The sequence below is a fragment of the Lissotriton helveticus genome, chromosome 7, assembly GCF_964261635.1.
Source record: "Lissotriton helveticus chromosome 7, aLisHel1.1, whole genome shotgun sequence".
Taxonomy (NCBI): domain Eukaryota; kingdom Metazoa; phylum Chordata; class Amphibia; order Caudata; family Salamandridae; genus Lissotriton; species Lissotriton helveticus.
In genome coordinates, this window is record NC_136068.1 from 639726818 (window position 1) to 639742192 (window position 15375).

Here is a 15375-nt window from a genome sequence, read left to right on the forward strand (position 1 = left end):
CAAAAGGTCTCGCAGTTGTTAGAGTTAGAGCCATTGGCATTGTTGTGTTGGTTTTTAAAACTTAAATAAAAGGCATTGTCAATTACAATGCCAATAGTTTAAACTCTCGCAAATGTGAGACCTATTGTATTGCAAATGCTTGTTTTCTCATCCTGACACTCACTACGGCTCTTCGGCTCTGTCTGCAACTTCTCCAGATCAGATATGTTGTAGGGACCACGGTGTCACAGGTGAGAGTATTGTCTTATAACTAGGAAGCTGGGTACTTTGTATAAGAATGTAAGTTAGGCCCCGTGCTTCCATGACCTTCTGGTATAGGTTGGACAAGAAACAGCTGACAGACAGTAATAGTTTGATTTAGCCAGACACTTGATTACATAATTATTACACGAAGCCGAGTGGTCCTTATCCTCGCACAGGATGTGTGTTCTCTGCAAGCCACAGCCGCTTATGAGGTCTGTGTTGGCAAGACTGCTGTTCAAGGACTGTTGGTGTCATGAACCATGCCTGCAACCCCGACTCACCTTTGACCCGAGACACTCCTCTTCATGCAATAACGCAGGGGTTGTGTTTGTGTTTTTCGACTTCTCTTTTGCGAACAATACGCTAGATGTACTACTATGTGTTATCGGCGAACAGAAACTTATTTTCCACAAAAGAAAGCTCACGAAATCAATATTTAAGGTTGGTAACAGCGACTGGTCACAATCATGGGGATAGTGAACTACAAGAGTCCCCAGATAACTGTGGCCGGTTTTAAATAAAAACAAGGTTTGTGTGGCAGAAAATGCCGCCGGAATCCCGCCGCGCACGCACCGGAAGTCAGGCAATGTCGCCTGTGACCGGGGTGGGGCCGCGTCCGGACCGGAAGAGGAGGCAGGCGGAGTAAATGCGTATCGCGACCCGGGGCTCCTGTGAGCGGTGGAGAGCCCCGGGGCCGCCAGCAGGAGGTTGCTCAAGTGTTGCGGGGCTCCCTTGACTAAGAGGGAGCCCCGGGAAACGAGCTGGCAAGAGCCGCAGTGTGAACTCTGCAGAGGGGGCACGAGGCACATGCCTGGTGCCTACCCCTGCCGCGTGCTGAGGGCGGAGTCCCCCGAGATTGGCCCGGTAAGGTAAAAAGGGCTGGGGGGGGGGCGTCTTGGTGCACTTGTGTGTGTGTGTATGTGTGCGGGGGGGGGGGGGGGGCGGTGCACTCATGTGTGTGTCTGTATGTGCGTGGGCGCTCGTGTGTGTGTGTCCGTGTGTATGCGCATGCGTGTGTGGTGTTTGGAGCTTCCCAGGAGACAGCAGCTGGCCACAGCGCGCGTTGCATCGGTACTATGCTTGTATCACCATTCTATGCTTCTATTGTATGCTTGAGCCACTGTTGGCAATCAGTTGCCACGCTGACCACTGCTTGTGCCTAGTCTTTGCCTACCATCTGTTCCTTGTATGTACCTTTGTCCCCTGCTTATGCTTCTATTGTATGCTTGTTCCACTGTTTTCTACTTGTGCTGCTATTGAACGCTTGTCTCTATGTTCTCTGCTTGTGCCTCTGTTCCATGCTTGTATCTCTATTCTATGCTTCTATTATATGCTTGTGCCACTGTTTGCAATCAGTTGCCACACCGACTACTGCTTGTGCCTTTGCGGTCTACTAGTCCTTGCCTACCATCTGTTCTTTGTATGTACGTTTGTTCCCTGCTTATGCTTCAATAGTATGCTTATGCCACTGCTTTCTACTTCTGCCGCTATTCAATGCATAACTAGTGACGCTATTCAATGCATGTCTCTATGTTCTCTGCTTGTGCCTCTATTCCATGCTTGTATATCCATTCTATACTTGCTTGTGCCTCTGCTGTCCACTAATCCTTGCTTACCATCTGTTCCTTGTATGTACCTTTGTCTCCTGCTTATGCTTTTATTGTATACTTGTGCCACTGTTTTCTACTTCTGCAGCTATTCAATGCATGTCTCTATATTCTCTACTTATCTTCATTCTATGCTTCTATTGTATGCTTGTGCCACTATTCAAAATCAGTTGCCACACTGACCACTGCTTGTGCCTCTGCTGTCCACTAATCCTTGCCTACCATCTGTTCTTTGTATGTACCTTTGTTCTCTGCTTATGCTTATACTTGTGCCACTGTTTTCTACTTGTGCCGCTATTCAATGCATGACTTATGCCGCTCTTCAATGCATGTCTCTATGTTCTCTGCTTGTGCCTCTATTCCATGCTTCTGCTTGTGCCTCTGTTCCATGCTTGTATCTCCATTCTATGCTTGCTTGTGCCTCTGCTGTCCCTCTACTGTCCACTAGTCCTTGCCTACTATCTGTTCTTTGTATGTACCTTTGTTCCCTGCTTATGCTTCAAGTATGCTTATGCCACTGTTTTCTACTTGTGCCGCTATTCAATGCATGACTTGTGCCGCTATTCAATGCATGCCTGTTTTCTGCTTCTGCTTTTTATTAAACATGTCATCTTAAAGCACATCTCTCTTCTCTGCACACATTAAAGCACGTGTTTTTAAAGCAAACACGCAGCATTTTCTCAAATAATGTCACACTATACAACTACGTCTTTATAAACGACGTCGCCATTTAGCTGCTTTCAGAACACCTTACGATATAGAGCATTTTTGATCATGCCATGAAACACCTTGCTTTTTAATAAAGAACAGACCCTTTAGGCAAACACGCAGCATTTCCTTAAACGTCGCTCATGTCCTGAAACACGCTGCTTTCGGAACACCTTAAGATATGGAGCATTTTCGATCATGCCATTTAGCTTCTTTCGGAACACCTTACGATATGGAGCATTTTTGATCATGCCATGAAACACGCTGCTTAAAAGAAACTGAAAGTTACAAGTTTAACCGCACTCTAAACGCGCATTGCCGCACTCTAAACGCGCATTGCAACTAACTTGCAACAAAGTCAATTGAGCGCTCGTACTTGTGCGCGTGCCAGTTTCAAATCGCCTCCTAGGAGATGCGCGCGGCCAGGATTGTCTGCTGGAAAGCAGACACGCCGATAAAAGGTCTCTGGCGAGAACGCGTTCCGCGCGCTTAGCCGAGACCTAAAAAGAGTTAGGTTTTAGTATAATGGCACACTATTTAGTGATCTCCTTTACAGCATTTTTCCACAGATTTTTTTATAAGTGGCAAGAAGGTGTTTTAAGTATAAAGTACTGGATTAATGAACCGGCAATTTAAAAGACAGAAATTGTAACTCTTGTGCAAGTTTTGTACTTTGAATAGTTTTAACTTTCAATATAAAAGATTTTACATATGCGTTATGGGGTCAATCAGAGAAACCCAATTTTTATAAAAAATGCTTAAAAATTCCTACTGGAGAATTTGAGGTTCGGTGCATCGTCATGAGGGTCTAATTACAGAAGGGCCTGACAGTGTTTGTACCAGCACTAGGGGTAAAAGAATGTAAGTAAATCTATGGAAAGAAATCCCTACTGAGGAGGAGCTTAGTGATACTATAGACTCTTACTTTTGTTATGTGTAGTCTAGACATCCGTCACTGGATCCAGAATTTTGGTAAAAAACACAAGCTACTTCTCATTTAGAAATTTCACTTTTGTACACATACTGACAAAAAAGGGCCTATTAAGCATTGACTGGGCTGTGACCGCATTACATTATCATACACCATTACAGCCCACACAATAAAGCTACTACGAGGCTAACAGAGCAAAAGTAATGCTTCCCGACAATGGTGTTCCAGGTTCTTATAAACCTAGAAAATGTACTTGGCAGGTCAGAGGCTGAGCCATGCTACCAGAAGGTGATACTCACATCTCGCTTGTCCTTGCTCTCTCGTGAAGGACTCCTGCCCCCTGTGTTCTTTGAAGGTGGGGATGAAGACCGCTGCCTCTCATCTCTGGTGCTCTCAGTTTCTGTCCTCTTACGCTGCTGCAGAGGAGGCGGTGGCGGCGGAGGCGGAAGTGGTGGTGGAGGGGAAGCATTGCGCCCTCCCTGGGGTATTGCTGTGTTGGTCACACTTCTGGATCTGGCAAACCGGAGACCAGGTCAGTGGATTGAAAAAATCATTCTCCATTCACAGCGTCTAACACCTGTTGGTCAGGCATTGTCTACTTGGCTCCAAAATCATGTCTGTACTGATCGACAAACCCTCAAGAGTTAGGCGTATCTACAACTGAACCAATCCCACCGTCACCATTCAACTACTTCTCAATAAGGCTGGGGCAATTCATACACCGCTGAATGCTTTCAGTCTATGAAAATTAAATATTGATGAATGATGTGGCAGTGAGACCCATAAAATTGTAACTCTCAATTATATCATTGTCCCTCCTTTAACTTGTAGGACAGGGACATACAAGAATAGCACCACTTTCATTCTTGTAGTCCTTTTGTAATAACCTTCAAGCAGTTGATGACCCAAGCAATGGCTCAACACTCCTACTTCCCTTCCCCAATTGTATATCTTTTCCAAATGTAACTATCAAATTTAGAGGGCAGTCACATTACCCTAAGTCTGCTACAGTGCTCTGTATCACCCCTGTAGGTTGTGATCACAACAGTTCAATCCCTCCACAATGTTGTCTGTGTTACACTCCGACTTTCAAGGAGGAGGGCGAATACTGTGTGCACCTCTTCCAACTCTGTTTCTGCGATGGAGAGATCGGCACCCACTGACTACATCCGATGACTATGGTCTCCTTATTCTATGGGGTTTCCTGTCATGTACTGGCCAGTACCTCACTTCCAATTTCATTACTATCACTCCTTCACAGAGCAAGGACCAGAAATTCCCAGCAGTGCATGTACACGTCCTCTATTGTGCCACAACTTCTTTCACACCATTGGTTGAACCCTTGTTAGGATGGTTCAGCAACTCCTCTCAATGTTTTCAAACCCCCATTTTTAGTGGGGCAGGACAAAGCATAGCTCAACAACCTTCAAACCTCAAGGTAGAATGGAGGAAGCCAGACCAACAGCTCAACAACCTGCCTCACATTTGCTCCCCTCACACACCAACACATCTAAGGTGAGATCATTTTTGCCTTCACAGGTGGGGGAAACCAAACAGTTCAACAATACATTTAAAATGTGCCCTTGCCTTGAATCCCTAACCCCTAGCTAAATTAGTACATATCCAGCACCTCAAATCAAGACTAAGATGCCCTGTGATGTAGGCTGCAAGCAGAGCCTAAATTATAAACTTTTCTCGAGACGATTCAATTAGAACATAACTAAGGCTGAAAAGAAACATGGTGCAAAAAAGGAATAACAATCAAATCACCATGAGAAAAGTCCCCAGTTGAGAATATATTTAACATTAAAATTACAAACTGGTAGTTGCACAACATTGCCTTTATTATCAGTATCAAAAAGAAACAGCGACAAACCACAGGGGGCTGGAGGGTTGGTACTATACACCTCACAAGGAATGGACAGAGGTGAAGGTTGCAAATCTCAAGGTTTTTGTAGCAGACCTCTCCGTGTTTGTACTGTGTCCCTTCTTTGCCAAAGCCTGAAGTCTAGAATAGAGGGTACCTGCTTCGGGAATTGCCAGAAGATGAAGAGGAGCTGGAAGATGAACGGTCCCGATGCTTCTTTTGCGGAGGAGATTTGCTTGGCGACCTGCAAACATAAAAGGCACAGTCACTCAATAACACACTAATATGTCAGTCTCAGGGCAGAACAAACGTTAAAAGGGGACACTGAAATCAGTCCTTTTGACTCCAAGTGTTCCTGATCGTTGATCTCCCATCTTCGCAACTGGATGTAGACTGTTTTCACCAAAGCTGAAAGCATATAAAGCTGCCTTTGTTCTGAAAGAATGAGCACAAGTTTGCAGGAGGCAAACCACATCTACTTGTATGGGATTTACAAATGCAAGTAACGATCAGCCTTCAGTAAATTAATAAATATTAGAAAAAATCTGCACGTGCCACATATCGTAAAATTTCATTAGGAAAAAAGTTAAATGTAAAAACAATGCTTATGTAGAGGCAACAATTGCTCTACCTTGAAAGAAAAAGCCAACATATTAATAAACCTACTAAAAATTTATAAGGGTTTTAAAATACAAGAGTTTCACTAAAGTCCCTATATTTACTGATTCCTAATTTTAAGGTGAGAAAAAGAACAAGTTGCTTATATTTGGTAAAGCTTTTTCTGGTGGATACAGTATCTGCCTGTGGATCCCTCAACTTCTGAATTATCCAAATGCAGAGCATTCCACTGAAACTTTTCTCCTCATCTCTCCCACGTCAACGAGGATGTTGCAATGGCCCACATGTGACAATATGGGAGTCACAAGAGGACCTAGTCGGTGTGCTGAGGTCAGTTCCACCCATTTTTTCTGTGCCTTTGAGGCGAACGGGTGAACCGACAATATTTTCACAAGTATACACAGCACAGTTTGCAAACAGTAAAAACTAGAAATTCCTCAATATAGACATTTCCTAGTGCCAAGCATCACATGATTTCAACAACAATTCACATGAGATATACAGGGATTATTTTTCGGTATAAGCAGACAGGCAACAGGGAGGAGGGTGGATCAGTGAGGAATTTAAAGGCAGATACTCTATCCACAATAAAAAAGTGTTACCAATGATAATAAACTTGTTCTGCTGATGGATACATTGGTCTGTGGATTCCTAACCTTTTGAATTGAATCCCCAAGCAGTCCAGCTCCCGGCGGAGAGTGCCTGCAGGCACCAGAAAATCCTGCAGCACAGAACGTGTAAACTGGCTGACACTCCTCACCTCCAAATATAAGCAATAGTGTTTTGCAAAAGTTTGGAGGGAGGCCCAAGTTGCCGCCTTGCAGATGTCTACCACCGGGCCACCTCTAGCTAAAGCAGAAAAAAACTTAGCCCTGGTAGAATGAGCGCAAATACCTTCAGGAGGCTCCTTCTTGGCCAAGGAGTAGCAGAACTTGATACAGAGGATGATCCAACTGGACAGCATTCTCTTGTGGACTGCCTTGCCCTTCATCTTGCCTACATATCCAATGAAGAGTTTATCGTCCAACCGTAAGTCCATGGTTTTGACCAGGACGAAGATGACCGTCCTCTTGGGGTCCAGGTGATGAAGCCTCTCCTACTTCGTTGAAGGGTGAGGGTATAAAGTGGATAAGATGGACTGCCCTAAGTGGAAAGGAGTGACCATCTTAGGCAGGAAAGCAGCCCTGGTCCTAAGTGTGAGAAGTTGGCCTGATATATGATGCTCAATAATTCTAGTGATCACCTTGTATCAGTCCAAACAACCCTTATGGTGATTGGTTGTAAGTCAACCTGATAGACCAGCTATCCTAGTAGCGTGGACAAAAGCAGTCTTTAGGCTAAACTCTTTTGGCATGTGAAGCCAGCTGTTTTACCACAATATAACCCCTTGAATACCAGATGAAAGGACACCACACAGGTTGTTATGAAAATAAACGATATATTTATTAATAACAACACCTGTGAACTCTTTATGAGGTCAGAGGGCTAAGCACATGACAATACTACAAAAGAAATTCGAGTTCGCACAATATCTACAAGTGTGCCTGAGGGGCACGGCAAACCATATACTCAAAACAATGGAATGCGAGGAAGGAAAGTACTGTAAGGAGATCCAGAGGCTGGAGGATCGCTGGGACTACGCTACAAACTAGGTAAGTAAGGAGCAGGAGGCCCACGGGACTCACGTGCAGAGTGGAAACTCTCACGCGGGATGCGTACCAACGTCTATGGATGCTACAGTTTAGAAAGTTACGGATTCCGGACGAACCCGGCTGGATGGAGGGAAAACAACAGTGGACCTGGACACTAGGATAGTGAACACTGACTTCAGCACCTAGAAGCTTTAGTTACCTAACCCACAGGCTGCGGGTGCATAGGGCTGAAGTTGCGTAGGGTTTGCTGCGTTGATCCCGGTGATGCCTGAAACAAGAAGTTGCTGGCAGGCAGCCAGATGGAGGAGTCCGGTGGTTCCAAGGATGGAACTAGGAAGAAGGAAGTCCTGAAAAGGAAGGGGACAGAGTCTTGGTCACTAGCCAGTGACGGTGCTGGAACCAGGAGGGAACCAGATGCTGTCGCTGCGTTCAGGTGAAGGAAGGGTCGCTTCTCTCTGTAGCTGCGCGGACCAGGAGCTGTTCTTCACGACCAGGCTGGAGGCACGAGCTGTCCTACGTAGTCTGCTGCTGTTGGCGGTGTCGGATCGTCGATCTGGACAACAGGCCTTGGCTAATGCAAGCCACGCGGTGGAACAAAGATGGCGTCTTGAGTGGACCAGGAGGGTCCGGGGTGCTTCTCTTTCACAAGGAAGCAAGGGCCAGTCTAGGGGACCAGACTAGCAGTGTCGAAATCTTCGGGTCGTCGTCTAAGAGGTCACTAGCCAGCCGGCAAGTGACCAGACAACAGGAAGGGCAGCAACCAGGCAAAAGGGCCCCACGCAGATCACAGGGATGCTGGGGGGCTGGTCTTTGGTGCAGGAGCTGCGTCGGTGTGGGGCTTCTCAGTCCCCAATGCACTCACTCGAGGAACCCTCAGGGGTCGTTGCTGGAAGCGCTGTGCAGGTTTCTTCAAGATGGCCGTCTCCACGTTGCTCGTCGCACCCACGGGTCCCAGCTGTGCTGTGGATGTGGGTAGAGGTCAGAGAGGTCTGGAGGTCCGGGTCTTGTCGAGCTGGATCGTCGGATTCCGGGCTGGAAGGACTTTGCAGCAAACCGCACAGAAGCTTGATGGTGCCTGCGAAGCAGGATGGTCACTCCCTGACCATAGGGGAGATTCTTCAGTCTTCTGAGTTTCAGGAGGTCGAAGGTCAAGAGTTCTTCGTGGAAGTTGTCAAGAGTAATCTAATCTGGAATGGGACCAGCTCCTACCTTTATTCAGCTAAAGGGGGCTGCACTACGACTAGGTCCCTCCCCTGGGTGGGACCAGGCAGGGGGGTGGTTACACCCCCTATCCTTTGTCCAGTTTCCCGCCAGAGCTGGGGCTGGAGTGCCCCAGCAACTGGTTGGAACCGGTGTATGCACAGGGCACCTTGCGTGCCCCAGGCATGTCTCATTCCTTTCAGCCTTGGCCTACCTAATACACAAAATCCTGTCTGGGGTGGTGCTAGCACCTCCCAAGGCAGGAAACCCTTTGTCTGAGCCTCCCTCGCTGGAAGGACTCCCAGCAGCAGGAGGTCAGACTTGTGTCTGTGGTGGCAGCATCCATTTTGTGATGCTGAGGCTTGAGTTAACTTTAACCGGGGTTTACAGTTACATACATGTTGTGTCCCTCTAGAAGGGTGGAATGCTAAGCCCGTCGCCAGAATAGGCGAGGGGTTAGTATTCCAATTCGTATTACACCTTACTCGACATGTTTTGATAATGCTATGCCAAAGTTAGCATTTAACCGCAAGGATTATAATGCACTTAAGAGTATATGGTATAGCGTTATCATGGAACAGCTATAAGGACTTGGTTCCGCAAGCTGCAAACGGGCTCAGCTCATGCCAGAGCACCATCTCACATAATTCCAAGCACTCTGCCTTCAGGATTGATAAGGCCTGCCATAGGAGTGACTGATAGGAATATATGTGTCCATTTTAGGGTTAGATATAGGAATACTATATCTAAAGCAAAGGGTGATTACACCACCTTGCCCCAGCTGTCGTGCAGCCAGTTGTGTCAGATTTGGATGGCCAGCCAGGGGTGGCATAATACATGCTGCAGCCCCTGGTAGGCCCTGGGTACACCTATGCCCTGGATACCTAAGGTATACTGTACAGGGACTGATAAGGTGGCCCAGTGCCAATTGGTAAATGCACCTAGGGTACATGGTTGTAATTTAGAGAGAGAACAACTAGGCTGTGGGTCTGATTAGCAGGCCCACAGCCAGGGAAATTCGTAAATCAGTGAGGCAAAAAGCAAAAATCTGGGGTGGCCATGGGATTGCAGACCCCACTCGCCTACACTAAGAACCATCTTATCTGCATGGAATTATGTAAACTGAGGCTTGGAGCTAAGAGCCTACAACTCACTCACCCTCCTAGCTGAAGTGATTGCAACCAAAAGGAAGATGCTACTTACCAGTATGCATCTGTTCTTGGCTTGTAGAGCTGCAGATTCTTACACTGTGCATTAGATCGTCACCTGGTGTTTGGTTCGGATGATTGCATGTTGTTGTCGTCTTGGAAGAAGTCTTTGTAGTCACAAGATAGGTGACTCCTCCCTTGGACGATAGTGCGCATTGGCATCGGCTCCATTCTTAGATTGTTTTTCGCCATGATGGGAAATGATGAAGTTTGTACAAAGAAGAAAGGATGTCCATGGGTGTATATCTAATTTAGATAGAACTGGAACAGATACAGGCCCCTGGGAGGCGGGAGGGTGTGTAAGAATCTGCAGCTCTACATGCCAAGAACAGATGCATACTGGTAAGTAGCATTTTCCGTTCGAGGCATATGAGCTGCAGATCTTACACTGTGCATCAATTGTACAGCAGTGTCTTCCCCTAGCAGTGGTCACCTGAATCTGTTGCAGTAGTTTGAAAGAGGGTTTTGAGGACAGCTTAGCCTACTGCAGCTTGCTGCTTAGCTTGCACATCAACACAATAGTGTTTAGTGAAGGTGTGTATTGTAGACCATGTTGCTGCCTTGCAGATGTCTTCTAGGGGAATGTTCCCTAAGAAAGCCATGGAGGCTCCTAGTTTGCGTGTGGAGTGTGCTCGAGGAGGAACTGTTATTGTGCGTTTTGCCTTGTGATAGCATATTTGTATACATTTAACAATCCACCTTGCAATTCCTGATTTTTAAATGGGGTTGCCTTTGTGTGGTGGAGAGAAAGCTACAAACAATTGCTTTGTTTAATGAAAGGACTTAGTCCTATCAATGTAATAGAGAAGAGCTCTTTTTACATCTTGTGTGTAGAGCTCTTTCTGCTACAGAGTCTGGGTTTTGAAAAAACACTGGTAACTTGTGAGAAAGTGCAATCTTTCTTGCCTTGGTATGCCCCACTTTTTTCTGAACTGCTGATGTGCTTTGACTGAGTGTGCCCTGGGTCCCTGCCAATCAGGTACCCAGGGCATGTGTTCCTTCCCTAAAAAGAAAAGCTATGCTGAAACAAAATACCCAATTGGCATCTCTGACCACCTGTCAGCCCCTAGTAAATGGTACCCTAGGTACCCAGGGCATGGTGACCAGAGAAGACCCCTGAGGGCTGCAGCACTTATTGTGCCACCCTCAGGGGCCCTGTACCCGTGACACCCATACACTGCTCTTGCAGGCTGAGTGCCTAAGTACAGAACTAAAATGAGAGTCGACATGGCACACATCCCTGTTTGCCATGCCCACAAACCCCACTGCCCTGGCATACTTTAGTCACCCCTCTAGCTGGGTGCCCTATGCCAGAGGTGAGGAAACAGGTGCATGATCCCTGTGCCCCTACAGTACCTAGGGCCATTCCTAGGCACTGTAAGTGCAGTGATGCCATTTAAGAGTATATGGTGCTGGGAGGTTGTCATTACGAACTCCACAGCACCATAATGGCTACACTGAAGACTGACAAGTTTGGCACCAAACTTCTCACCATATTAAACCCGCACTGATGCCAGTGTGGGATTTAATGTAAGATGCACGAGAGGGCATCTTAGAGATGCCCTCCAAAACCCAAACCTACAACCCACGTCTGGGCTGAGTGGCTGCAGAGGCTGCCACACAGCAGACATGTTGCTGGACCCCTGGGTGGAGAGCCCATCGCTCTCCTGGGCCTGCAACAATGCACATCCTGGGCGAGGTGCTAGGTTTCCTCCCCCAGGATGGACAGGGGGAAGCTTCAAAGGCATGTCGCCTGTGAGAGCTTCTCCTGACCATTTGCTGTACCCAGCAACTGCCCCCCCACCCGTTCTACCCCCACTCTGGCAGGAAGACTGGCGGGAAAACTACGTCAGGAAGGAGGGTGGGCCAACCTTTGCCAACTCCACCCCTCAGGTGGAGGAGGCGAGGTGAAGCACGACCCCGGGCTCCGGCCATCTTGTAGATGGGGAGCCCTGCCCAATCCCAGCTAGACACCTGCCCCCTCACACAGGAGAGGAGCAGGCTAGGGGGTGTCCTCACCCAGGACAGGGATCCATTGGTCCCTGCCCTTGCCCTACCTGTAACGCCCCCACATTTAGTATTTAGGGGCTCCCTGAACCTTCCTTACTCAGATCCAGATATCAAAAGAAGAAAGAAGATAAAGAAGAAGAAGACCCGCCGCGCAGCTGCTAACAGGACAACGACAACTGACTTGGCCCCAGCCCTACCGGCCTGTTGATCCTGGAACCTGCTCCTGCCTAATCCCGGTGACCTCCACGGACAGCAACCTTGGGACACCAGGAGGACCTGCCTGCCTTGACCCTCTCGAAGATTGGGACTTCCATCAGCAGAGGCTGTGCTGCAACACCCCATCTGGCGCTCACCAGGAAGCTCCGGAGCAGCCCACTCTGCACCAGCCGAGCCCGGGCCGGGCCAACCCGAACCAAGACCACTAGGACGTCGCCCCCAGCGACTGGGACCCGAAGTCCAGTGCCCAAAGACCCTCCTCGGTAAACCAGCAGACTCCTGCAGACTCAGAACCAGGGCCAACCCCAACCGCGACCAGCCGAGGGTAAGCTTTTCTGACCCCCAAAGACACCCCTGAACCCGGCGCCCCACGCCCCCCTGTACCTCCCTTTGGGGTACCTACCTGTGCTCCATCATCCCAACTTACCTCTCGAAGTGCTGGTCGCCCCTGGAGAGTCCCCGAGCCTGCAGCCTTTGTTCCTTTTTCAAGATCCTCATTGGATAACATTGAGCGCCCGACGGCTCAAAAGCACCCTGCACCGAGCCGCCCGAGTGCCGCTGGCTGTGACCTCTTTGCCCTATCCTACTTCCCCCCCTTGCCCAGAGCAAGTGACCGGGAGCCCAGCTCCCAGAGCCGCGTGGCCTGCTAACCAGCAGCCACCTACCGATGGCCCCCTTTCCCTCATTGGATAACATTGGGCCTACCTACCTCTGCACCCGGCTGCCCCTGTGCCGCTGGGACTGAACTATACTACTCACCTGACCCTGGGGGACCCCTGAGTCTACGCCCAGAACCCTAACTTCACCAACCAAGTACTCACCTGGAAACCGGTAATTCACTTACCTGCCATTGGATAACATTGACCCATTTTGACTCAAAAATGTTCTGTGAAGTTTTGAAAACTGAAAATATTCCTATAAAATCAGCCAAAGTCTGAATTCGTAAATAATCACCTGTGATCAGGAGAGCATCCAGTGCTGTACCTTTCAGCCCAGAACTGGACCTCAGAAGTAATCCCTAGCGGGTTTACTAGTAACCTGTATTTTCTCCATAGGAACCCATTGTCTGCTTTTCTATGAAATTTCTTCTAAGTGTCCACTTTTGAAAACTGCAAATATTCTTTAAAAATCGTATGAAATACTGAAACGCAATTACCTACCGGTTTTGAGTTAAGCCCCCAGTGCTGGCCCTAGGAGACTAGCGCTGGATTACAAAAGTAACACAATCGTACTTTACCTGTAACCTGAATTTCCTCCCATTGGATAACATGGTCAGAATCACCTTGAAAAGTTTCAAAGTGTGAACTTTTAAAACCGCTTTATATTCAGGAAAATTAATCACAGTAAATAAAACGTTTTTGCTAATCTGGTTTCAGCTTAGCCCCCAGGACTGAATCTAAGATCTAGTCCTGGAACTACCAAAGTAATCCATAAAGTAATCATCAGTACTTTCCTATGAAAAACCCATTGAACTCTATGCTAGAATGTGTTTCAGAACTGTATTGCTTATTAGCTATCCTGTAATTATTGTGTGTACAAACTTATTGCTTCTCTGCAAAGTATTTACATGAGTACTCATACCTTGCAAAGTATATATTTATAACTGTTGGTTCTAAAAATAAAACAACTATATCTGAGGATATAACAACAACTGGCCTGGAGTTCAGTTCTCTAGTGTGTGAAACCTTTTGCTGACTGAGTGTGTACAACAAATGCTTTACACTGTCCTCTGGTACTGCCTTACTGCTTGACCAAGCTACCACTTTGGAGAGTAAGGTCAGTTCTGACTTTAACCTCTGTTATACCTTTGGGGTTTGTGGACTCTATACACACTGTACTGCCTTATTGTCCAGTATACATAGAGCCACTTTCTCACATAAACTATCCATTGATTTAGATGAAAAGGAGTAATTGCCTTAGGAAGTAATTTAGAATTAGTCCGTAGAACCACCTTGTTACGGTGTAATTGTAAAAATAGTTCTTGTATAGTAAAGCTTGTATCTCACTAACTCTTTTAAGAGAGGTAATAGCAATAAGGAAAGCTGTTTTCCATGTGAGAAATTGCAATTCACATTTATGTAAAGGTTCAAAAGGGGGCCCCATGAGCCTTGTAAGCACAATGTTTAGGTTCCACACTGGCGATGGTGGTAACCTAGGAGGAATGATTATCTTTAATCCTTCCATAAAAGATTTGATTGTAGGTACTCTAAATAATGACATATATTGTCTGTTTTGTAGATATGCTGCAATGGCTGCAAGATGTAAACGTATAGATGAATATGCTAGATTACATCTTTGTAAATGGAGAAGATAACAGATGATATTTTGGATGCAAGTATCTAGAGGATCAATTTGATTGTTAGTGCAGTAAATGGCAAATCTCTTCATTTTGCAGCATAGCAAGCTCTAGTAGTAGGTCTTCTGGCTTCTTTAATGATATTCATACATTCTGGTGGTAGGTTAAGGTAACCAAACTAAGACTTCAGGAGCCAGATCGCCAGATTCAGTGGACTTGGATCTGGATGCCTGATGTCTCCATGGTTCTGCGTTAGCATTGATGGTGTGAGAGACAGTCTTTGGTGTGGAACTAGAGAGTTCTAGCAGTGTGGTGAACCACGGTTGGCGTGCCCATGTGGGAGCTACCAGAATCAGTTTGAGAGACTGTTGTCTCAGCTTGCGTACCACTAGTGGTATTAGTGGGGTTGGCGGAAAAGCGTATGCAAATCTGCCTGACCAGTTCATCCATATTGCATTACCCTTGGACAACGGGTGTGGAAACCTGGCGGCGAAGGTTGGGCATTTTGCTTTTTCGTGTGTGGCAAACCGGTCTATGTCTGGATGACCCCACTTGTGAAAGAATGGTTGAAGAACTTGCAGATGTAGTTCCCATTCGTGAATCTGTTGTGTGTTGATCGGCTATCTGATTGTGAACTCCTGGAAGGTGTTCTGCAAGCAGATATATCTTTTGTGGAATGGCCCATCTCCAAATGTTTTGTGCGAGCTGGGACAGTTGCAGGGAATGTGTACCTCCTTGTTTCTGTATGTAGTACATGGCTGTCATGTTGTCCGTTCGGATTAAGACAGCTTTGTTTTGTATGTGTATGTGGAAAGACTT

At 46.9% G+C, this 15375-nt stretch overlaps 1 protein-coding gene across 3 annotated transcripts in view; it reads right to left on the minus strand.

Annotated features, from left to right (window-relative positions):
• LOC144768881 (uncharacterized) overlaps nt 1-15375 on the minus strand; it is a 993034-nt gene that overhangs the window by 388127 nt on the left and 589532 nt on the right. For all 3 annotated transcript variants that reach the window (XM_078652892.1, XM_078652890.1, XM_078652891.1), the window contains exons 9-10: nt 5514-5600; nt 3789-4002 (exon numbers count right to left, since the gene is read on the minus strand). In XM_078652892.1, coding sequence (XP_078509018.1) covers nt 3789-4002; nt 5514-5600 — 301 coding nt within the window. The remainder of the gene's footprint in view (nt 1-3788; nt 4003-5513; nt 5601-15375) is intronic.